Source organism: Emys orbicularis, chromosome 25 (assembly GCF_028017835.1).
Source record: "Emys orbicularis isolate rEmyOrb1 chromosome 25, rEmyOrb1.hap1, whole genome shotgun sequence".
NCBI lineage: Eukaryota > Metazoa > Chordata > Testudines > Emydidae > Emys > Emys orbicularis.
In genome coordinates, this window is record NC_088707.1 from 12,714,981 (window position 1) to 12,740,167 (window position 25,187).

Below are 25,187 nucleotides of genomic sequence, written 5' to 3' on the forward strand. Positions count from 1 at the left end.
GAAGTTGGTACATTCAGTTCCGCCATGGCATTCATAAACACATCCCATCCTTTAGGTACATGTCTGCTAGGAACAGAGCGAGTCTGGGTGACGGCCCTGACTAAGTCGAGCATGTTAGAACCATTAACCACAGAGCCTTTGTACACAAAAGACCCTTTATCATTCCATGAAGAGAGATTTTTATCCTGGCCCAGCTTATTTAGCAATATTATTGCATTTTTCTTATAATGCTTATTCACGTTATCCAACACCTCCTGAGCAACAGAGTCTGAGTTCTTTGGTGTTTCTGGGGGTTTGGCAGTCACACTTTGTTCCTGTTCCGGTAAAAACAGACTTATTTTCCCTTTATCCGCATCGCTCTGCTTCACGTACATTAGGTACCTTTGAAGCACGGCGCTGTAAAGTTTAGCCTTTTCATATTCAGCCAAGTCAGTTCTTTGAAGAACAGACTTCATTTCAGCATCCAGTAAGCGAGTTGCGGTTGTTCTGATATTTTCCTCTGCCGGAGGGGGAGCCCTTAATTGCTCCAACTGGTGGCTGGGCACCAGGAACATTTTTTCTGCATACTCCATTATCGATTAGTTAAAAGCCCCGTTATCAGAGGGGTAGCAAAACTTAACAGAGGTCCGATAAACCCCCCAGACAGCTTCACCAGATGCTTTTTTCTTTTAAGTGAAACCCTTTTATTACACAAAGTTTTTATAAGCGTGCATTTCTTTTTCAGCACACGTACTTGATTCGGTGTTAAAGGTACGTTTCCTTTTAAGGTATTGAGCGCTATTTCTGAGATGGCCGCTACTAGATCGTCAGAGGCCAAACACAGTATAGCCCTCCTTTGCTGTGGGGACGATTTGCTAAGTAATTTTAAAAGGCCCAGGTTTCCCTTCACGCAGCTAGACATGTTTTCGGTCAGCAGCCCCGGCTGTTAAAAAGGGGCCTGCTGATAAGTCATCTCTTTTTATACCCAGCTGTTGTTCTTTTCAAAGTATAAACCGCCGGCCAGTCTGAAAGGAAAAGACCAGTTCTTAGTCTATAAGCTTCTGATGTGGAAGCATTTAAATCCACCACCAGGTAGCCATAAGGTCTTTTGGTAGCATCCTCAAAAGCTTCTAGAAAGAATTGAGCTTTGCCGGGGTACATTTGCCGAGCGAGCATAGCAATTTGGAATTTATCCCTGGGGTTTTTGAACAGAACCATGTACTTTGTGTTTAGGTTAATCATGCAACTCTTTTTTCCCTGACAAAATAAGTTTTCAACTATATACATAATGCTCAGGTTTCTGTGATGCACGTACTTGGTAAAGGCTTTCTCGATTTCATCGCTTTCACAAGCAGAGTTCATCAGATCGTCTATGATAATCATAGGTTTCAGAGTAGCAGCCGTGTTAGTCTGTATCCGCAAAAAGAACAGGAGTACTTGTGGCACCTTAGAGACTAACAAATTTATTAGAGCATAAGCTTTCGTGGGCTACAGCCCACTTCTTCGGATGCATATAGAGTGAAACATATATTGAGGAGATATATATACACACACATACAGAGAGCATGAACAGGTGGGAGTTGTCTTACCAACTCGGAGAGGCCAATTAAGTAAGAGAAAAAAAAACTTTTGAAGTGATAATCAAGATAGCTCAGTACAGACAGTTTGATAAGAAGTGTGAGAGTACTTACAAGGGGAGATAGATTCAATGTTTGTAATGGCTCAGCCATTCCCAGTCCTTATTCAATCCTGAGCTGATTGTGTCTAGTTTGCATATCAATTCCAGCTCAGCAGTCTCTCGGTGGAGTCTGTTTTTGAAGTTTTTCTGTTGTAAGATAGCCACCCGCAGGTCTGTCATTGAATGGCCAGTCAGGTTAAAGTGTTCTCCCACTGGTTTTTGAGTATTATGATTCCTGATGTCAGATTTATGTCCATTAATTCTTTTGCGTAGAGACTGTCCGGTTTGGCCAATGTACATGGCAGAGAGGCATTGCTGGCACATGATGGCATATATCACATTGGTAGATGTGCAGGTGAACAAGCCCCTGATGGTATGGCTGATGTGATTAGGCCCTATGATGATGTCACTTGAATAGATATGTGGACAGAGTGGGCATCGGGCTTTGTTACAAGGATAGGTTCCTGGGTCAGTGTTTTTGTTCAGTGATGTGTGGTTGCTGGTGAGTATTTGCTTTAGGTTGGGGGGTTGTCTGTAAGCGAGGACAGGTGTGTCTCCCAAGATCTGAGAGAGTAAAGGATCATCTTTCAGGATAGGTTGTAGATCTCTGATGATGCGCTGGAGAGGTTTTAGTTGGGGGCTGAAGGTGACAGCTAGTGGTGTTCTGTTATTTTCTTTGTTGGGCCTGTCTTGTAGGAGGTGACTTCTGGGTACTCATCTGGCTCTGTCAATCTGTTTTTTCACTTCAGCAGGTGGGTATTGTAGTTTTAAGAATGCTTGATAGAGATCTTGTAGGTGCTTGTCTCTATCTGAGGGATTGGAGCAAATGCGGTTATATCTTAGAGCTTGGCTGTAGACAATGGATCGTGTGGTGTCTCCTGGATGGAAGCTGGAGGCATGTAGGTAAGTGTAGCGGTCAGTAGGTTTCCGGTATAGGGTGGTATTTATGTGACCATCGCTTATTAGCACAGTAGTGTCCAGGAAATGGACCGCTTGTGTGGATTGATCTAGGCTGAGGTTGATGGTGGGATGGAAATTATTGAAATCATGGTGGAATTCCTCAAGGGCTTCTTTTCCATGGGTCCAGATGATGAAGATGTCATCAATGCAGTGCAAGTAGAGTAGGGGCGTTAGGGGACGAGAGCTAAGGAAGCGTTGTTCTAACGTTGTCCATTTCAACCACACATCACTGAACAAAAACACTGACCCAGGAACCTATCCTTGTAACAAAGCCCGATGCCCACTCTGTCCACATATCTATTCAAGTGACATCATCATAGGGCCTAATCACATCAGCCATACCATCAGGGGCTTGTTCACCTGCACATCTACCAATGTGATATATGCCATCATGTGCCAGCAATGCCTCTCTGCCATGTACATTGGCCAAACCGGACAGTATCTACGCAAAAGAATTAATGGACATAAATCTGACATCAGGAATCATAATACTCAAAAACCAGTGGGAGAACACTTTAACCTGACTGGCCATTCAATGACAGACCTGCGGGTGGCTATCTTACAACAGAAAAACTTCAAAAACAGACTCCACCGAGAGACTGCTGAGCTGGAATTGATATGCAAACTAGACACAATCAGCTCAGGATTGAATAAGGACTGGGAATGGCTGAGCCATTACAAACATTGAATCTATCTCCCCTTGTAAGTACTCTCACACTTCTTATCAAACTGTCTGTACTGAGCTATCTTGATTATCACTTCAAAAGTTTTTTTTCTCTTACTTAATTGGCCTCTCCGAGTTGGTAAGACAACTCCCACCTGTTCATGCTCTCTGTATGTGTGTGTATATATATCTCCTCAATATATGTTTCACTCTATATGCATCCGAAGAAGTGGGCTGTAGCCCACGAAAGCTTATGCTCTAATAAATTTGTTAGTCTCTAAGGTGCCACAAGTACTCCTGTTCTTTTTATGATAATCATATTTTCTTTATTAGTAGGAAACAAACTGTCATCGTCAAAAGCATTAGGCAGCCCCTCCACAAAATTGATAAAGGGATATTTACAAAGCAGTTCTTTATACAGAGGTTGCCAACAACTGTAACACCACACGATATTCTCAGGCATAACAGACAGTGTGTGTTTGGCATTATCCAACATGTTTTTTATAAAGTAACTTTTCCTGCAGTTGCTAGGCCCCACGAGAATTGCAGAAAAGGGGCGTTTCCACCTAGTATCCATTTTTTCAAAAGCCATAGGGCAGGGTTTTAAAACCTTCTCCTAGGACCCTCTTGTTGTAAACCACTGTGTGTCTTTTTAAGGGTTTTTGTCTCTATTTGCCACTGGTTTTTGTTTCTTATGATAAAGGGCTGCTGCACCTCTATCTTTTTTTGAGGTGTTTTCTTGCAGACCCGTGCCATAGTCCAGGACTAGATCTTTCAAACTGTCGAAGTTGATCTTTTCGCAGTTTGCTACGTTTAGGGTAATACCTTTGATTTTCATACAGGCCTTTCCACCCGACAGCTTATACCCATAGGTTTTTGGGCCTGCCGACACAAACTCTGTGATGTGTTGATCTGGCGGGATCTCGCTCGTGAGGTCCCCTAAATAATCCCCCAGAGGGGGATTCCAGTCACCCTCCCTTTTCACAAATATCACCGAGTCAGTGTCGTGGTACAGGCACCGCTCTTGCAAACCATCTAGGAGGCTGTATAATTCTAAGCGGGCATAAGCAGTGGTGAAACAGGCTATGAAAACATTGGTATTGCCAGAGACAGAGTACCGTTCTTTTGCGTGCTTCCACGACACGCACGCTGTTTCATCATCGATAAACTCGCAGGATTAAACCTCATAATTGGGGGAGAACAGGTACTGCAAGAGTTCGTCAGGGTCTCTCACGATGCTGGTGTTGGGTAGGTTGGATCTTTGGCCAAATTTACCCCACAGAGAATTTAAAAACAGTTTAGCGATTTGGCGTTTAGCAGGGTTTGATCTGATCTCGTGTTGGCATAAATGCACGCCTTCTTTCTGGTAGAAATCGCTAACGTACTTATTTTGTTTTTCCTCGTCTGTGCAGCAACTGGGATACCCTGAAGCCTCTTGTTTCTGGCGGAGGTGTAATTTTATGTACTCTGAAAAGAGTTTATCGGATTTTTTCATTAAAATGCCAGATTTCATAGATCTTAGCCACCGCGTACCCCTTCGCTATGGCCGCGTTCAATTCCACCGTGCACCAAGTCCCCAGGATGGCCTGCTCCTTGTCAGTATGGGTGCATGTCTCCCGCTGCTCGGTTTCTGCACAGGTTCGGCATAGCGAGAACATAAGCTTGCCACCCACTCTGACAGGTAACAATGGGAAAAAGAGGCCTCGTGGGGGGTACACTAACTTTTGCAATTCCAAAATAATTTGCAAGGGGTCCAAATTTGTCATAGACTATATCGGGGTGTCCGATAGGGTATTCTTTGGTTTTGTTTACGAAAGGGTACAGGCTGGTAAAATCATAATAGTGGATTTCTTCCCCGGGGTTAGGCTTGTAATATAGGCGGATAGCGTTTGTCCTCCCCCCAAAAAGAGCATCCCTAGGCACGAGAGGCTGGGGTAACCGGGCTCGGTTTAAAAAGTCTGCAAGCTCCCTGTCTGTTTCTTTCATCACCTCCCACTCGTGCTCCCCAAGAGTCCTCACTACAAAACCAAGTCGTTTCAGACAGTCGGTCTTGAGCTGCGTCTTGTAATAAAGAAACCCAAAAGATGTCCCCGTCATAGGATTTTGTGCTTTTTCACAACAAGTGACACAGCCGTGGAAAAAACACCCATTAAACTCAAAGGCTGTGCGCACCCCATCAACATAACCGTCTAAAAAGTAGGGGCCTACCTGTAGTTCCCCACCCTGTAAAGTGTGCCGTATTGGATATTTTCTTTGTGAGAGATATAGAACAGCCACTGAATAGATGGGGTCGAATATCTCTTTTTCTGCCTGTGATAGCTGTCTGGAGGGAGAAGAGCTACCGTGTTAGGCTCCAAGAACAAACCTGTACATAGCCATGCAGACAGATGCCAGTGTTACGTACCGGAATGGATCTATACACAGTTTTATCTTGGTGAATTTACCAGGTTCTTTCTCCCTTCCCCATCATTTTCATAATCTCTTTTCTGTATAGGATACAGGCCTGTCTCCAAATTTTTACATCCTGCTGACAGTAATACGTGAGCTCTTTCTGCAAGTCAAATGCCTCAGAGATGTGGTCCCGATACCAGTCGAGAAACTCTGCTTTTTCTCTGGGCATCATGCTTTCTACACCATAGTGCTCCATACCGGGCATAGGCCCCACCTAATTTTGATTTTCTAATGTGTTAAAAAAGTGTGGAAAATACCCTTTGCACCCTTCAAACCCCATTGCCTGAGGTAGCTTGCTAAGCTTCATGGGCAAGAAGTTTAAAGAGTCTATAAAACGAATGCCCAGGGCCTTAACTTCCACGCACATTAGTTTACTACCCTGAGTGATCAGTTCTAGGCCCATCTTTTCCTTGAGTAACTGTCTAACAATGAAGTACGCATCATAGCCTTTAGAATTGTGTGCTAGGAATATGTAGTCCTGAAACTCTTTGCCAATAAAGGTCTTAAACACAGAAAGAAACTCATCGCCCTTAAATTCCCAGGATTTTTCTGGCCTTAGGGACATAGCAAAAATGTAATTGGGAGTGTGCAACCCGGTCTCCTGCATGCATTCGAAATCATAAAAAACAAAACCAAACAAAACCAAACAACTTTTCTGAAGTTTGGGGCTTTCTAAGGCTGTCCATAAAACAGAGGTGACCGTCTACATCACCAACGATCAAACCCTGACACTGCTTACACCGTCTCTCTTTACAACTATGCCGCTTGTCCACGTCACACAAAGTTTTAGACAGGCATTCAACTTGGTTTTTTGATGCACAGTCGATACGTCTGTCTAAACACTCTTTGGACCGACAATACAGTCTACAGCTAGGACACCGCTGCTGCTCACCCACGCTGTCTGAGCACGTTACGCTCAAGCACAAGCGGCAACGATACCTGCAAGAGTGGTCGTGGCTGTACACCATGTGGCAAAACTCACAATTTTTCGCTCCGAACAACTTTTTTACATAGTAATGCTCATCGTGCAACAGGATAAAATAAGTCTTGGGGTACACTGTGCTCCCCGTTTTAAAAAAGCCCCAGCTGCCTTTCGCCGTATACAGCACCACCTGTATGTTAACTCCTAAATGCTGTTCAAACTTTGCTACGTCACTGAGCATAACCTTTTTTTGATCTGACCACCCCAGTTTCTCATGTAACTTTCTCGCCTCCGCTAACAATTCCGCGTCCGTAGGTTTATGATCGGACATGACGGCCAAGAGCCCACCCGCAAAACACAAATTGGTACCGGTGTAAGTCAGGTCTACTAAACACAGTCTCTTTTTATGACTAATTTGACTATTAAGGATAGAATTTAAAACTCTACGAGCGCCCCCACCCGTTTTTTTACAACTGTCACAACGAGGCGCAACGTCCCATCGACATGCAACTCTCTATTGCTCTGTAGCAGCTTTGAGGTCTGATTTAAGAAATCTTCAGCAGACAGCTCATCCCTAGTTCTTTTGACCGAAAACAAAGAGTTAGTTAAATTACAGCTCTCTAAACGTAACTGAACATAATCATCAGGGCCTACTCTACCATTAATGTCATCGAGCACTAATTGTATTCCCCGGTGTATGGCTTCAACAACCTGCTGAGCTGAATTTATTTGCTCAAGATTGACAAAACGAAATTCCTCACAATACACCGACCCCCCCAAATCTGGATAATTCATGTTGCCAACTTCTCACTCTCTCCATATACACCTCGGCATTTTCGGGGTTACCTCTACGGGATCATTAGCGGCATCTTCTACATCAGATGCTATTTGAGAGTCAGACTCTGAGGCGCCTCCATGAGGGTCATTGGGAGTAGAACAGGACCCGTTTAGAGAGCCCTCTGGGGAATTTGCTAAACCAGAGTCTGATTCCACCTCCCCATTTTCAGACAAGCCAGTTTGATAGCCTCCAGTAGGGGGCATCTCTGTTTTTTTTGGTTTTTTCCTCATTACCTCTTTAGCCCTTTTTAAAATTTTTACAACAACCCGGGCCTGGAACTTTTTGGCAGCCATCTGTTTATCCCCCAAGCACTGTCCCCCCTTTTGTTTACACATGAGCTGATGTGTACCCTGGAGGGTGCACCTTTTACCCAGGCCCCTTTTCACAATTAGTCATGCCTGCTCAGAGCCACCCTTTCCAGCCCTCATGTCTTTCAGCATGGTTCTGAACAAAGCATCATATTTTTCCCATTTCTTTCTAGAATTCCGTTCTTTTAGACTACCCGAGGATACAGCATCCATCACTTTTCTGAGGGAAGCATCAAACCCTCCCCAAATACTAGAATATGGGGGAGCTGTGATGAGCTTATGGTTTTGGGAGAATGGTTTGTCAGTTCTTGGTTTTTTATTCACAACCCCTAGGGGGCATGCCCCTAGAGGGGTTTGTGAATGTGGGTGTTTTTGCTCAGTTTCCTCAGGGCTTGGTGTGGTGGTGGCCGCCGCTGAGGAACTGGAGTGAGTTGTGGTGGCATGGTTGTTTTTTTTACTAGAGTCTTTTGTTTTGTCCTTGGGTTTGACGTACATGAGGTTTGGACCGCCCGGATGCTTCAGCTGCACTCTTGTGCTGTTTTGCGTTGTTAAAGGTCTCAACGCAGATTCCTGGTTCATTGGCAGTTCTGGAGGAGATGTCCTCGTAGCTCTGACTACAGCATTGTCAGAAAAGTTACCCAGGCCTATGAGGGGGAAAAAACAACAACAACATTTTACAAAACTGAACTTTACCATCTCTCTCACCCACACCTATGTATTTACTTAAAATACAAAACCTCACAGAACAACCAAACCAATAAGCAAAATATATTTACAGGGCTTCATCCATCCGTCACTGATGCTGGTGAATTTTCTTTTTCAGCTGTCTTTCCTTTTTCTTTTCAGCTTGTTTTCCCTCTGGTCTAAGGATCTCATGTTTTGGCTGTACTGTGAAGCAAACAACAACATTATTATAAAACACATGAAACCGTCTTGTAAACATACATATACATATTACACACACACTTCATTAGTGTGTTTTTCTATTTAAAAAGTCATAGCTTTACAACAAAATAATCCATTTCAGGCTGTACAACAAACACAGGTTTTTAAATACATCTCATTTTGCAGAATAAAAACCAAAACTGCTTTTAAAGTCCATTTTGCACAGAAGCCATTGTTAGTTTGAAACACACATACCACCAGTTTAAAACCCACAGTTTGCAACCAAATACTTTTCAAAACCCCCACATGTATTTAAAAGCCACATGCTTGTTCTGTCCCCCCAGCCATGTTCCTTTGGGTTAGTTAGTAGCATTCACCCCACCCCAAGTGCCACAAACCCCATTTTAAAAACCCATCACATTATGCACAGTAAAAAACCCTGTTTGTTTGAAACAAACAAAGTACTTTAAACAAAAAACAAAAACAAACAAACAAAAAACCTATGCCTTGCACAGACCCCTCACACACACACAAAACAGCAGCTTTATAAAACACACCAAACCAAGTTTGCAGCCATATACTTTTCAAAAACCCACATGCATTTAAAAGCCAGTTGCAAAAAAAAATAAAATAAAGTTACCTTTCACTATGGGATAAAGTGTTGCAGGCACATGCTTGTTCTGTTCCCCCTCATGTGTGTTTGGGCCTTCAGGTTCAAGAACAAACAAAAATGTTAGTTAGTATTACCACCAAATCCCTATACAGCCTGTGTAATACTGTTGAATTAAAAAAAAAAAAATGTATTAAGCACAACTATAGTTAAAATGGTTTTTACCTTGGCCTGGTGGTGAAATGCAGTTTAAAGTTACTGGTTCCATGCTAAACAGATCACACTGCAATAAACATAGGCACCATTATTTACTAAGACAGCATGGGCAAAGAGTGGCATTATATAATATATAGTTTCAGAGTTAAAGACAACAAGTCTTACCTCTTTTTGCAGTCCAGCAGCTATCCAAGAAAGTTTTCTGTTGAAAAGGACAAGCTCTACCATACCTGAGGTTTTTATACCATCTTAGCCCATTGTTTCAAACAGACTTCAACACAGTTGCTAACAGGTTAATTTAATCACCCCTCCCATAGCATTCCCTTTTGTGATCTGGGGTAGTGAAACCATTTTGTCTGCACATCAGGGCTTCCCCCCCCCCTTTAAGTTAAAATACATTTGTGGCTTTCTTACAGTATTAAACAGTACCCATTTCCAAGTGGGGGCCCTTTGCAGATATCAGTGAATGTCTTGGGGCTCGGTTGTTTTTTAAAACATGTTTCTTTCACGCTTAAAGTTTGGGGGTGGGGTTGTTGCCTAGAAAGAATGACCCATAGCATTCAACCAACTCCTGGGCCATATTTAAACTGTCCAATAACGTTCCACCAATTCCTGGGTCCTTTAAACTGTCCAATAGTGCTCTACCAACCCCAGGGGTTATATTTAAACTGTCCAATAGTATCTGTGAATTCCTCAGGTTTAATTTCATTTCATATTAAGCAGAACTCACCATCCACCCCCACCCACCCCTTACTATGGGTGCACTCCCATCAAATGTAACCCTATAGCAACAAGGGTAAGTAATTTCAGTCACCCTGGCTATTCAGTGAGGGGTGTGTGTGTGGTTAAACCCATTCAATTTAACAGACTAAGGATAGCTCAATGGTTTAAGCATTAGCCTGCTAAACCCAGGGTTGTGAGTTCAAGCCTTGAGAGGGCCACTTAGGGATCTGGGGCAAAATCAATATTTGGTCGTGCTAGTAAAGGCAGTTCTATGAAATAGGTATATCTCCATATTAACTCTATTGTCTGAACTAGCCTTGTTTGTTTTATTGTAAGCACATTTTTAGGATTTTTTTTCCCCTCCCACAACATACATTTCAGCTTTTTGCTATACACACACAAAAACACAAGAGCTAATTCTCACAAACAATTAATTTTTTTATTTTAAAAAACATACAGCTCCTTGAAAACAAACCAAACTGCTTCATTAAAACTTTTTAGCTCACTTAAGGGCCAAAGGCCTTCTAACAAAACACAGATAGTCACAAACCCCCTTTTTAAAAAATTTACAGCTACCAAGTTTTATATCGCATGTTTGTCCCCTCACCATTCTCTAACTTAATCCTTTTAGATTTCTTACAAATAGTCTTTTTCTTAAGCAGGGTTCTGTAACTCTTTGTGCGGACTAGACAGTCAATATAACACTGTAAGCAGGCATCTTCCGGTTTGGTCATTTTCTTTAGAACACAGTCAGGGTCTGCACTGAATTGCACAGCATTTATCAAGGTCACCCCTTGCGCTAAATGTTCTTGGGTTAGGCACAGACATTGCATACCATAACCTATGGCAATAACAGTGTTTAATAAGCTTTCCAAACACAGCTCAGCACATAGGCCCCAGAGCTTGCAGTTTATATCCACTGAAGTCCAAGTCACACAGTCATGGTTCCTTTGGCCTGGCATATCTATGACACAGCCCTCACAATCTTCAAAAAGCTTTTCCCTAAGGCAGTGTTTAAGGATAGCATAAACAGCAACGCGTACAATAGTCCGCATGACTTTTTTACGCTCACGACGTGGCACTGGCTCAGTTAGTTCTATGCCAAGCCGCCTCCTAAACTCCTCATAGCCATCATCCTCAGAGTCCTCTTCAACAACTTGTATCGGCGTTGAGCAAAAACATGGTGGGCCCGGTTCATCTTCGCTGCTTGATGCAAAGCTGTCCAGGGCCTCTGGGTCCTCTAGAAAGGCATTGTCAAGCTGTTGAGAAATTTTCAGAAAAGAAACCGTGTAAGCACCCCCACTACTTGTTTTTTAATTTACACAGCCCCTGGTTCCTAACCCATTACCCACCCCTCCTCGACCGCTGCTTCTTAATCATTCATTTACCTGAGCGCCGTCATTTCCGTTCGCCTTGTCCGCCGGTGACTCCCCCGAGCCGCGATCGCCTTCCACCTCTGAGGGGGTGGACAAAGAGAGACCGACATGCTCATCGGGGTGTCTCACAAGGGTTTCGGGGTCAGGTTCCGGTGTATCCAGCAATGGCTGGGCCAAAGGGCTCCCCTCGGTTGCTCCCTCCTCCTCCTCGGAACTGTTACTGATGTAGCGCTTTCTCCACGGATGGTCAAAGACCCTCAGGGCTAAAACAAAGTCCGAAGTTCTCACGGGGGTGGTGAAGGAGTCCATGTTTCCTCTCAGCAGCCTTTCCGCGATTTCGAAAACACGTGTCCTTGGTAAGAGATGGCTGCCTCCTCTGTCTGGCGCTGGGACTTATGGGGTAATGGTGCTGCACTCTGATTGGCGGAGGGCCTTGGGAGGAGTTCTTAGTGGGGTCACATGACCCACTTCCGGATGGGTCACACCCACCCCGGAAGTCACCCTGATTGGTCAAAATCTCCTCTCGGGGTGTCCTTTTGGGACGAAAACCCTCCTGATTGGTAGAGGGTAGTGGGGGCAGTTCTTAGAGGGGTCACATGACCCACTTCCGTACCGGTCACCCCCGCCCTGGAAGTCACCCTGATTGGTCAAAATCTCCTCTCGGGGCAGTCCTATCGGGACGAAACCCCTCCTGATTGCTAGAGGGTGGTGGGAGGAGTTCTTAGAGGGGTCACATGACACACCTTGCTTCCAGTCAGGTGGCACCTTGACCCCGGAAGTAATACCCCCATGGGGTGGGGCCTCTGGTGACAGGTGGGGGGCAAGGGGTCAAGGGGCGGGGCTTAAGGGGGTCAAGGGGCGGGGTTAGGGTTTGATTGACGGTAGGGCCCTTATACTACTGTTGCTTTCATGTACCCTCTAAGCCAGGTCAATTTTTTTAACCAGTATGGTCCCCTTCCTTGATTGTGGCTTTTGGGGCATCTAGTAAAGTGTTCTTAAACAATTCCCAATTATCAGTCACATTTTTCTGATTAAATTCTTCCTCCCAGCTGGCTTGGCTCATAATTGTTTTCAGTTTTGTGAAACAGGCCATTTCAAAGCACCAAGTAGAAATATTACTGGTCTGGACTTCACTCTCTTGGCACATTGTAAATGTGTAATGATCACTTGTACCTAGGCTATCGTTCATTTTTAGTTCTGTGATCAGTTCCTCTTATCTCCCCTGGCGATCAACACTTTGGAGTTAGGAAAATGTCATCGATGAGAAATTCCAAGGATGTTTTAGTCCTAGTAGCATTAGACCTCCAGCATTGAAATTCCCCAGGATCACACAGCTTTTTTCCCTACACTCTATCAACAGCTGCATAAGGAGCTGTTCCTTACTGTGATTTGGTGATCTGCCCCAGACACCAGCTAACCCCCATCTTTTGCCGTATCAGTTAGGACAATGATCCATAACCATTCAAGATCATTTTCTTCCAAGTTGTCAGAGACTCAGAAACAAGTCAGAGACACTCTCTACTCACCAGGTGCCAATGGCAATGTTCTGTACTTTATAATCTAGCCAGATCTATATGGATTTTCATGGTGATAGGAAAAAAATTCTCTTTCCCTAGCACAATCCCCCTGCCAAATTTTAATTCCAGGCTCCAAAATATAGAAGTGCTAGAGCTCTTGAAAGAAATCGTCAGGAAAATGGATTGCCCTGGAAAAAGCTATCTGTGTTAATGCCAACCGTGTTCTCAGAAATGCCTCAATTCGTTTTTGCTGAAAGTTTACAAAAACATTCAACCCACAGCCCAGCCTGAGCATGGAAATTTCATCCCTGGCAGTCCCAGTGTGGGAACGTTAGAAGTGATCGTGAATGGGGTTTTCATGAGACAGGCTCAGCAACCCCAACGTTCTTCTCGCTTGCATTGCAGTAGTGGGGTTGCTGCCAGAGCCATAGGCACCGACTCCGTGGGTGCTGTGAGGCTGGAGAACTCATGGAAAAATCAGCACCCACCAGCTGATCAGCTCCTCCCCCCTCCCTCAGTGCCTCCCACCCACTGCCAATCAGGTGTTCAGCGGTGGGTGGGAGGTGCTGGGGAGTGGGGGAGGAGCAGGGGCGGGAAGAGGCAGAGCAAGGGTGGGGCACGCTCGTGCGATGAACAGCGGTGGGAAGAGGCGTGGACAGCTCCTCAGGGAGGGGGCGGAGTGGGGCGGGAAGAGGTGGAGTGAGGGTGGGACCTTGGGGTTAGGGGTGGAGTGGGGGTGGTGCCTCGGAGCCAAGTGGGGTTTGAGCACTCCTGGGGAAAGCTAAAGGTCGACACCTGTGGCCAGAACCCACTTTAATGAACTTGTGAGCAGGGTCTGACTGAGTTCTTCCCTGACAGCTTCCTGGGATGGGGAGAGACTTCAGGAGCAAACTGATTTTATATGAACACACCTACTCTGCCCAGATTCCAGCAGATCGACTCGGCTGGTGTTAGGTTAGAACTCACATTAGTACTGACTGCAGCGGTGTGAAATGCTGTTATCACTGTGCTGTCATTATTGTATGAATAAAGGGCAGGAGAACTGTGCTTAACCTGTCTCCAATGAGGGGGTGCCCTCCGCTGAAAGGGCCTCGTTAAGCCAGGAGCTTGAATGCCAGACCCTGGAGAAAGTAAGAGGGGTGGGGACAGGTATCCCAGCCAGGAGATGTGAACTCTCCCTAAGGGTCCACAGTCTGCTTTCAGCTGTTCCTCCCACCCTTCAAAGACAGAGCTAAATAGGCTCCATTAAGAGCCTTTTGTTATGTTAAAGTGCAGAAATGAGAGCTGAAATCACTTGCGATGGGACAGCATTTCTGCCCAGCCTGCAAAGAGCTGAAACTCACTGACCAGAAGAGGTCACAGCAGACAGGCAGGTGACTGACAGTTGGCCGGCGAGCAGTGAGCCGGTGAATGAGCGGAACGAGCAGCTGGCGAGGCGACCAGCCAGCACAAGTTCTCACATGGCAGAGCAAGCAAGGTGCCTTCTTCCCGGGGTGGCAGGTGAACTCACACAGCTGCACCTCTGAACCCTGGGTCCTCACTGACCCGGACAACCACTGTGAGTGGGGTGGGGTGAGGGAGCAGAGAGGGGCACAGAACAGGAGCTGTGGCTGTAGAACCCAAGAACATGAGGCAGAAGACTCTGGGCTGGGCGTCCTGCTCACAGTTTTATGTCTATGAATCCTGCTTGTGGCATTTTCCCTAATTAATGTCAGACTCTGTGCTTGCGAGTGGGGCAGTATTGCCTCCCAGAGGCACCCAGGGGTGGGGTGTAATTTCCCCAGGTTACTGGGTGGGGGCTCGAGCCGGTTCTGCGTTGTTTTGTTGAAAAGGAACCTCTAGATATTGAACCCGGCCCTGGTTCCTGCCGGCCCCACCTGGCAGAGGGGTTACAAACTCATTTCTCAGCAAGCTCAGGGGGAGGGATAGCTCAGTGGTTTGAGCATTGGCCTGCTAAACCCAGGGTTATGAGTTCAGTCCTTGATGGGGGCCACTTAGGGACCTAGGCCAAAATCAGGTCCTGCTAGTGAAGGCAGGGGACTGGACTCAATGACCTTCCAAGGTCCCTTCCAGTTCTAGGAGATGGGATATCTCCATTAATTTATTTATTTAAGCTCCTCCCCCCTGCTCCTGCCAGGTCTTCCCCAGCAGCATCCCGGCTACTGCACCACCAGTGACCCCCAGAGGGGTCCCACCCCCTGCCGTGTAACCAATGCGAGGGGCCTCCTGGCTCACCTGAGCCTTTGCCAAGCAGCATCCTCTGACTCAAGCTGCAACAACCTGTCAGAGCCTCGAATCCAGCAGCTGGGGGTGGTGGGTAAATATTGTCCTGGCTGCGTCCCCAGCCCCAGCCAGAGACCTGACACGACCCTTGTTTACCCCGGATCAAAGGCGAAGCTCCAGCTCCAGAGTCTGTATCAGGGCAGAGCAGGCTGGTCTCCAGCACAGAGCGTAGGGAAGAGGGAGGAAGAAGGACCCAGAGGGGGGTGACGTGTGTGTATCCCCTTGTGCCTGCCCGTCTGCCTGCACCCCAGGAATGGGGGCCCCGGTAACCCCGGCCTGCCTGCTGCTCCTCCTGCACCTCACAGTTGGGACGTCTGCAGAGCCGTAAGCCCTGTCCGTGTCTGTCTGTCTGTCCGCGTGGTGGGCGGTGCGGGGGGGTTGGAAGCAGCCGAGGGCACCGATGAGGGGGCTGCTCGATCCGAAACTGACGGGACAGGTCCGTTCTCCCCTGGGAGCTCAGTCCCTGATGCTGGGCCCCTCCTGGGCCCCCCTGGTCCTGCCCCTCCCAGCAGCGGGGGAGGTTGGCTCTGGTTAAGGCAGTGACTTGGGGTGTGGAGAGCTGGGTTCAGTGCCCGGTTCAGCTACAGACGCCCTGTGCGCCCCCGGCCAGACACCGACCCTCTGAGCCTCAGCTCCCCTCTCTACCATGGGGTGATGATCCTCTGCGGCTGCCTGCTCCCGTCAGCCTGTCACGTCCTCGAGCCGTGGCCTGTCTCTGCCTGCGGGTCTGTCCAGCCCCAGCGCAGGGGGCCCAGGCTGGGCTGAGCCTCTAGGCACCAGTGAAATAGAACAGTAATTACCAACGAACCCAGTGTGTTAAACGAACGTCTCAGCCAGAACCTGGGTTTGCCCCGAAGGTGCAAACACCGAAGGGTTCCTGCGAGAGCGGGTGGAGGCCCCGGGGTGCAGACTGGGGTGGGAGTGGGGCTGTATCTAAGCCAGTTACTGGCTGCAAAGGGCTCAGGTGCTCAGTACAGCCCCAGACTGACCAGCCTCCCCCCGCCGTGCACAGGGGTCTCTGCTCACTCACAGCGCCACTAGCTGCCCCCTTCTGGGCAGACCGAGCAGCCGAGAGGCCGGGGATGGAGGGGGACTGAGCCCCTCTCTGCGCCCCCGGGGCACTTCCAGCTCCGCAGGAGGCAGACTGGGGTGGGGGATGGAGCGGGGGGGGGGGCTTGCCCTGCCCCTGCCCTGTGGTTAGAGAAACGAATCAGCCTCCAGCACCGTCGACCCAGCTCTGTCCCAGCAGGAGGGACACTCAGAAAGCGGGAGTCACCCCCAGTCCTGGGGGAGGCTCTGGGCTGTCCCCTCCCACCCCCCTCCCCCACTGCCCCCGGTGCTTTCCCCTCCCCAGGCACTATGTGGTGGTGAGCCCAGCCGTGTTCTACCACCCGCACACGGGGACAGTGTCAGTTCATCTCAGCGACCTCAACGAGACCGTCCGGGTGAGCGTGCGGCTGGAGAGGGGGGATGGGCCCAGCGCTATCACCCTGCTGGAGAGAGAGGTCCAGGAGCCCCGTCTGCACGAGAACGTGCGCTTCCAGGTGAGCCCCCGCCCGCAGCCATTGGCACGGCCCCGGGCACTGGCCATGGGCACGGAGCCCGTCAGCCCCGGGTCTGCAGCCCCAGCCCAGCCTCAGGCCCCGGGCACAGCAGGGCTCAGGGGACTGGCCATGGGCACGGAGCTGGTCACTCAATGGGCAGCTGTAGCCACAGAACTCGAGCCCATCCCTCAGCAGCGACAGGCAGGAGGGAGCGGGGATGGGGTGGGGGGTACAGAGAGCCCCTGGCTTCCAACTCCATTGAGCGCCCCAGGTTCCTGCTCCCTCCCATTCAGGGCCCCCAGGCTGGGGAGGGGAGTTCCTGTGTTTGGGGGGGGCTGGAACAGGAACACACAAACACCACTGCCCCCCCATGCGATAGCGGGTCTGCACCACGACCGGCCTGTTACCAGCAGCTGTGGCCTTGCTGGGGTTTCCCGTGTGCAGGTTCCAGCCCCGTCCGGGGGGCAGCAGGAAGTGGCAGAGCTGTGCGTCTCGATCCGGGGAGATGCCCTGCAGTTCTCTGAGCGGAAGAAAGTGCTGCTGCGGGCGCTGCAGCCCAGGACCTTTGTGCAGACGGACAAGGCCGTCTACAAGCCGGGACAGACAGGTGAGAGGGCAGGAGCTGCTGGAGGGAGTTTCCTGGGGCCCCAGGCACTTGGGACGAACTCCCGGGCTCTGGGGATGGGCTGGGGGCCTAGCGAGGGATTCGGGACTCTCACTTCTAGGCTCCTATCTGCACCCAGCCCCAGGGGAAAAGAGGGCCAAAGCCTGAGGCTTGTTTGGGGGCCTGTATGGAACCAAGTGGGGGTCTCAGCCCGTCCTTGGTGATGGCACAGACACTGCAGGGGGCACCGATCGGCCTCCCTGGGCAGCCTCCAGCCAACCAGGGCAGGGCCGTGGCTCATTGGCAGAGGGCAGCGGGGGGAAGCTGGCGCTGCGCTGCCCGGGCTGGGCCCATTCTGCGGGTTCACAGAGGCTGTCAGTGCCTGGGGCGTCCGGCTGGCACCTTCCCCAGCTGGGAATTCACTCAGACAAACCGAGCCAGGGCTGATTCCCGCCTCTGCCTCTGCTCCTTTCCAGTGAAGTTTCGAATCATCAGTTTGGACAAAGACTTCGTTCCCAGTACCCGGAAGGTGAGAGCTGGGGGTGGGGGGTGCGGGGCAGGGTACCAGGGCCCTGGTGCACTGAACACGTTAGGTTTGTTTACACCAGGCAGGCCATTCATCCGGTTTGAAATCAGACAGTCCTCTTCATGGGTGGTTTGCCCCCATCCAGTACATGATTGTGTCTGGTATTGAATGGGGGGCGCCATTTGGGAGAGCGCACTGCTCCACCCCTGCTGCCGTGAACTCACACACACTGAGTGTGCGAGGTCACGCCGGCGGGGACAGGCCCACGCCATTCCTGGAAGTACCGGGATCTCCGGTATTCTGGGAATGCCTCAGCCGCCACCCTGGTCTTCACTGCTGCAGGGGGCGAGTCTCAAGGGCAGGTTAACAAATTTGCAGTAGCAGGGCTTGTGCTGGCCTGCTGAAAACAGCGGTGTGGAGCAGCCCCCTGGGTAGGTGACCAGATGTCCCAATTTTATAGGGACAGTCCTGATTTTTGGGTCTTTTCCTTATATAGGCTCCTATTACCCCTCACCCCGTCCCGATTTTTCACATTTGCTGTCTGGTCACCCTACCCCTGGGCTACAGAGCCTAGTGCCTTGGGCAGTGGCCTCTGTTGTTTGCAGTCTCTTTACTGCACAGAGAGGGTTGATTTCCCATTGCATGGAGCCGGAATGAGGGCGCTGGGCACCCACTGGCGTTAGTGCAGTCGGTGATTGGCTGTGGATGCCAGCCCTCCCCCCCCCCCCGGGGATGACAGTCATTAGCAGCTTTCAGCCTAACCGTGCTGTGCGCTCTGAGTGAGGTGGCAGAATCAGGCCCAGTGTGGAAATACAGATTGACAGCTCCTCTCCCAGCCGCCTCGCCCGGGCACTGGCTGCAATGCAGACCCCCGGCCCTTAGACTGTCCTTTGGCAGAGACCCCAGCATCTCACCCTGCTCCTCCACGCACAGACCAGCCATCCACTGCCTTGTATCCGCCACCACGGGGGCGGGGACCCATGGGAGGTGCGAGGGCTCCAGCCTCATGGGCTCCCCTTCCTGTCCCTGCTCTCTTGGTCACCTCCACTGCTGTCTGCATGATCCCCCAAGGCCCCAGAGACACCCCGGCCCTGGGGAGGTCACAGGCAGACCCGGGGGCCGTGGGGGGTGTTTCCTGTCCCTCTAACCAGCCATCTCCTGTCTGTTTGCTTTGCAGCTGCCCCTGGTGACTGTGCAGGTCAGTCTGTGCCTCTCCAGCCTCCTCCTCTTCCTGTCTGGCTCATCCGAGGGCACCCGGAGGTGTTCAGTCGTGGGGATCCCAGAGGAGTCTGGGCTGTGACCACAGTGTCCAGCAATCCAGTCCTTGACCCCCCTGCCCTGCTGTGGGGGTGCAAAGGCTCCCAGAGCACAGGGCGTTTCTGGGCTGGGCCACATGGTGGGCAGGGAGGGGACATTTGTGCCATCGGGTTACGTTCCCCCCACCCCGAGTTTGCAGCGTCTGGGGCTGTCTGTCCGGGAGGCAGGTGGGTTTGGGCCTGGCTGGGATCCCTGCCTGAGTCGCTCACCCCGAATGTTCCCAGCCCCCGAACTCTGGGTCAGGCGGCGACTTGATCAGGCCAGTGGAGAACTCAGCGGGAAGCTCCCTTGGGAGCCTGATGGGGGAAGGGCAGGGGAGGGGGAGGGTCTCTGGGAGCTGCAGGGGCAGAGGGGAGGGGTGGAGGTTTGGGGAGGCTGCGTGGGGGGAGGGGGACAGGAAACATACCCACAGAGGCCTAGCACTGAGATGGAAACGGTCCCTTCGGCGAGTTCCCTGGGCTTTGTCCAGGCTGGAGATGGGGTGTCCCTCGGGAGCCTGTTCCCCCCGGGGCGGTGCCCTCGGGTCAGGGCTGAGGGGCACTGGCAGGGGTCCCCTTACCCAGCGGCTGCCCGGCGGTGCCTGCTCCAGGCTAAGGAGAAGGATTTGAGCCCCCGGCCGTCGATCCAGCCCTGTCGGCAGCACAAGGCACTCGGGGGCTGCCGGGGACGAGCCGTGTGTGGGGGCAGCGGCTGAGCAGGGCGTGTCCGTGTGCCAGGATCCCAGCGGCGACCGCATCGCCCAGTGGCGAGAAGTGACTCCGCAGCAGGGCATCGTGGATCTGTCCCTCCTGTTGTCTGCAGAGCCGGCCCTGGGGACGTACGCCATCGAGGCGCAGGGGACGAAGCACTCGTTCAGCGTGGAGGAATACGGTGCGCAGCGGGGCCCAGGGTAGCACCCACATCTGCCCTGTGCCCCCCAGCCCCACCTCTGCTCCTCCTGGAGCACAAGGGGCTCTTCACACATACACACCCTTCCCAGTGCTGGGACGGGGAGGGAAATGTCAGTGACCCCTTCTCCATCCTCCCACCTCCCCAAAAACCTCCTCTGGCTCCGGTGGGGGAGGGGGAGAGAAGAGCTCTGATGTCTCCCTTGAAACAGCTGCCACCTATCCCCCCCTCGCCCCAGACACCTGCCCCTGACCCCCCAACTGCCTCGCACCTCCACCCTCACCTCAGACACCCTGCCCCTGAGACCCCCAATACTCCCATCCTTCTCCTACTGGCCAATCCCCCCTCCCCTAGTATAAGGGAAAAAGGAGGCACCCCCCAAACACCCTCCTCCATCACTGGCCCATCCCAGCACTGCACATTCACCCAGCCACAACACACGCTCCCCTCCTGGGGCTTCTGGGCCTCGGAGCCGCCCAGCCAGCTCCTGTCAGTGCCCCAGGATGGCCCAGACCCTGAGGGACAAACTGCCCTGGAGCAGCCCCCCGGCTCCTCTGGGCTGAGCCCAGGGGTGAATTTGGCCCTGTCTGGCCAGGCTGCCTGGCGGGGCCCTGCTGGGGACGAGGTCCCAGCCAAACACCAGCTCCCGGAGGGGAACAGCCAGGACCTCATCAGCCTGGAGAAACACCCACGTCCCCTGGGGCCCTGTGGTCCCTGATGTGTCCTCGGTCTCAGCCCCACATGGACCCTGGCACGTCTCCGCTCTAAGCCCCACATGGACCCTGGCACGTCACCGCTCTCAGCCCCACATGGACCCTGGCCCTGGTCCCACTCTCAGCCCCACATAGACCCTGGCATGTCACTGTTCTCAGCCCCACATAGACCCTGGTGTGTCCCCGCTCTCAGTCCCACATGGACCCCAGCATGTTCCCGCTCTCAGCCCCATATAGACCCCAGAACGTCCCCGCTCTCAGCCCCACATGGACCCTGGCATGTCCCCGCTCTCAGCCCCACATAGACCCAGGCGTGTCCCCGCTCTCAGCACCACATGGACCCTGGCATGTCCCCGCTCTCAGCCCCATATAGACCCCGGCGCGTCCCCGCTCTCAGCCCCACATGGACCCTGGCATGTCACTGCTCTCAGCCCCACATAGACCCCGGCGTGTCCCCGCTCTCAGCCCCACATAGACCCTGGCGCGTCCCCGCTCTCAGCCCCACATGGACCCTGGCATGTCACTGCTCTCAGCCCCACATAGACCCCGGCGTGTCCCCGCTCTCAGCCCCACATAGACCCCGGCATGTCCCCGCTCTCAGCCCAACATGGACCCCAGCACGTCCCCGCTCTCAGCCCAACATGGACCCTGGCCCAAACGCCAGATCTCGAGCCCATGTCATTCCTGGCACTGCCCCTGCCCCTGCCCATTGGGGCCAGGCAGTGGGGGACAGAGGCTGTTTTTCAGTTTATTGTCAGTGGGGTTGAAAAGACTCCTGCCGGCTGAGGCTCCTGCTGCAGCCTCTTCCCAGCCCTGCTCCATTTCCGGGCCCTTCCCCTTCCCGCCCGGCCGGCAGGTTGGTAGGGGGCTGCAAGATCCAGGGAGAAGCTCCAAGGCCGAGGATCACGATGAAACCCCCGAGCTGGTGCTGCGGGTCGGTTTCATCCTGTCCCTCTCTGCCCCCCAGTGCTGCCCAAGTTCAAAGTGACCCTGGAGCTTCCTCCCGTGGTGACGGTGCTGGATGAGAGGATCCTGCTGCGGGTGTGCGGCCGGTGAGTGTGAAAGCAGCCCTGCCGGGCCGATAAAGGGGGTGCTGGTACCCCCTGAACCCGACTCCCCTCCCCCGCCCCCCAGGCCAGACCTGCGCTTTCCCTCCCTGTGCCCCGCTCTGCCCCATGCTCATGGCCAGGCAGGGCTCCCTGGTGCTCTCACACCCAGCCACATGACCAGCCCCACCCCAGCAGGGACACCCCCCCCCATGGGCAGGGGTATTGGTCTCCTCCCCTCCCCTCCCACTTACCCTCTCCCTCCCCTCTGCTAAACAGATACACCTACGGGAAGCCCGTCCAGGGGAGGGTCCAGGCCAGCCTGTGTCAGGAGGAACAACCAATTTATTTCTGGTACCATCTTCATTCTGAGCGAATCGGGGATCTGTGCACGGAGCTTACTCGCCAGGTGAGTGTGACTGGGGAGGGGGGAGGTACATGACATGCTGCTGGAGGAGGCTCCTCTCCATGATTTTCTTACACTGGCCAGAGGGGGCGCTGTGATCTGCCCTGATGAGGTTGGTGACATTGGTGTAAAGCCAGTGTAAGTGCAGGCGAATCAGGCCCTGGATCCATCCAGGTCCCCATCTGGCAGGCTGGGGGTGGGGACCGGCAGCTGTGTAGCAGGACTTAGGGACTTATACGGCCCCCATTTCACCACAATATCTCAGTGCCTCACTGATCCTCCTAGCCCCCGGGAGGCAGGGCAGGCTCCTGTCCCCATTGTACAGATGGGGAACTGAGGCACGGAGATGCTCAGGGTCCGTCCACGCAGCAAAAACCCTGTGGCAGCGTCTCCGAGCCCAGATCTGCTGCCTGGGGCTTGTGCTAAAGGAACAGTGTAGACGCTCGGCTGGAGCCTGGGCTCCGAGACCCTCCCCCCTCCCTGGGTCTAGAGCCTGGACCCGACCGTCAATCTGCTGGTTTTAGCCCCGCTGCAGAAGCGGGGTCAGCAGGGCTGGGCTCTGAGACTCGCGGCCGCAGGGTGTTTCTGCTGGAGCCGTACTCAGAGGGACTTGCCGGCAGCCTCTGGCAGAGCAGGGACTTGCCCCCAGGTCTCTCCAGACCTAGGCTAGTGCCCCAGGTTACGGGGCTGCCCTTCCTCATCAGCAGCTCTCGTTAGGCGGGGGCAATGGAACAATACAGATCTCCCCGAATGCTCTCAGTCCCTGGGGGGCTAGGGGGGTGATTGGAATTAGCCAGCGTTACCACGACAATGAGGGACAAGCACCAGGGATCTGTGATGGGCACGAGTGGCCAGGGCCTGTTTTACGTCTCATCCCCACCACAGCAGCTCCAGCTGCACAGCGCCCCCTAGCACCGCGCTGGGGTACCGGTGTCAGGGCTGACTCCAAGGTGAGAGCGCCCCCTGCTGCTGACTTCAGCCCCCAGGATTTCTTTGAGTGTCTCCCGGCCCAGCACTAACCAGCCCAAGCCCGATTAGAGACCTGCTGAGCTGACACCTGCAGGGCCTGGTGCAGAGCTGCTGCTAACAGGCTGTGATTCTCTCCCTCCAGACTGACAGCAACGGCTGCTTTTCGACAGAGGTGGAGATGGCTCCCTTCAACCTGACCCACTCCGGCTACAAGAGGAGCCTCCAGGCCAAGGCGTCTCTCGTGGAGGAGGGGACAGGTGGACTGAAATCAAGCACACATGCACGCCCCCAGCCTGGCAGCCCCCAGCACTGAACCCCCAGGGGCAGAGGGGGCTCACTTGCACGTGTGGTCATGTCATTCGTAGCCCAGCTGCTTTAGAGACAGGCCCAGAGGTAGCGCTGGGGGTTGGATCTGGGGTTCTGGTTCAGCCCATCACTGGGATCGATCCCTCATGAGGAGCTCAGACCTGGGCACATTCATGCAAAGACTAAACACCCTCCCGCGAGTGGCCTCTGGCTGTGGACTGAGCTGGCAGAGCGGAGTGAAGGCCCAGCCTGTGTCGCTGGGCCCTGAGTCACGGCCTCAGTGACGTTAGCGCTTAGTGTTCAAAACTGCAAGTGCTAATCGCTTAGCAACGAACCCAGATAACTCCACATTTAACCCAGAAGAATCCTGATTTCCAGAGCGGCCGACACCTGTTTGGCTGAAAACTGTACTTGTGGGGTGGCTACAACGTTACCCTCGGGTGCTGACATCAGCGATGGAGAAGTGGCTGGAGGAGAGCGAGTCCAGAATGGCAACGGGTGTGACAGTGCTGCCCGTGGGAGCCAGCTGAGGTCACTGAATCAGGGTGAACTGCAAACAAAACGGGGCAGACAAACCCCAAATGCTGGTGGTTATTCCAATACTTAGATTTACCAAGCCAGCACAAAACAGCTTCTATAGTACCTCACTGGTAACTTAGAAGTCCAAACAACGCAGTTCCCTTAAAGTACCCAGCCTCAGGCCTCAGTCCAGACACACCTGTCAGATATGATGATGATTACTGAAAATCTTATTTCATCATATAAAAGAAAAGGTTCTTCCAATCCCAAAGGATCAGTCACATACCCAGGTTCAATTACAAGTTAGATCTTACCCAAAATACACGCTATAGTCAATTCTTATTAACTAAGCTAAAATTTATTTAAAAAGAAAGGAGAAAGAGTGTTGGTTAAAAGATCAATATACCGACAGACTTGAATTCAATTCTTGAGGTTCAGATACATAGCAGAGGTGAGCTTGTGGTTGACAAAAGTCCTTTTAGAAATAGTCCATAGGTTATAGTCCAATGTCCATATTCAGGGTGACTTCAGTCAGTGACTGGGGATCTCAATCCTTCTGGCTTACGGTTCCCCCTCTTGAAACCCAAAGCAGATCTGAGATGAAGCAGGATCGTGTCCCAGGGTTCTTATACATTTCCAGCAGCCTTTTGGCCTGAGAAAACAACAGGCCTAACTCTCCTTCTTCAAAACATCCTGGCAATTAGCACAGGATAATTTATTCATTAAACAGTTCAGATACAGGTTATCACAACCTTCAAAGAGACATAGAGACAATAATACTATTTCACTCAAGTATCATCATAAATGTTAATATTCCTTTTTTGATCTTTGAATTTAAAACTATAGCAATAGACAAGACTTGCTTGCTTACATCACAAGCCCTGAGCAAACATCTACCCTTTTACCTCTAACAATGCAGACTTGCATTTCAAAGCTCTA

At 51.7% G+C, this 25,187-nt stretch overlaps 1 protein-coding gene across 1 annotated transcript in view; it reads left to right on the forward strand.

Moving 5' to 3' along the window:
• Window positions 1-15,663: 15,663 nt before the first annotated feature.
• LOC135894695 (alpha-2-macroglobulin-like protein 1) overlaps window positions 15,664-25,187 on the forward strand; it is a 49,336-nt gene continuing 39,812 nt past the window's right edge. Inside the window, exons 1-9 of the mRNA XM_065422833.1 lie at window positions 15,664-15,734; window positions 16,765-16,954; window positions 17,399-17,561; window positions 18,035-18,087; window positions 19,262-19,282; window positions 20,118-20,271; window positions 21,970-22,054; window positions 22,328-22,457; window positions 23,566-23,680. Coding sequence (XP_065278905.1) covers window positions 15,664-15,734; window positions 16,765-16,954; window positions 17,399-17,561; window positions 18,035-18,087; window positions 19,262-19,282; window positions 20,118-20,271; window positions 21,970-22,054; window positions 22,328-22,457; window positions 23,566-23,680 — 982 coding nt within the window. The remainder of the gene's footprint in view (window positions 15,735-16,764; window positions 16,955-17,398; window positions 17,562-18,034; window positions 18,088-19,261; window positions 19,283-20,117; window positions 20,272-21,969; window positions 22,055-22,327; window positions 22,458-23,565; window positions 23,681-25,187) is intronic.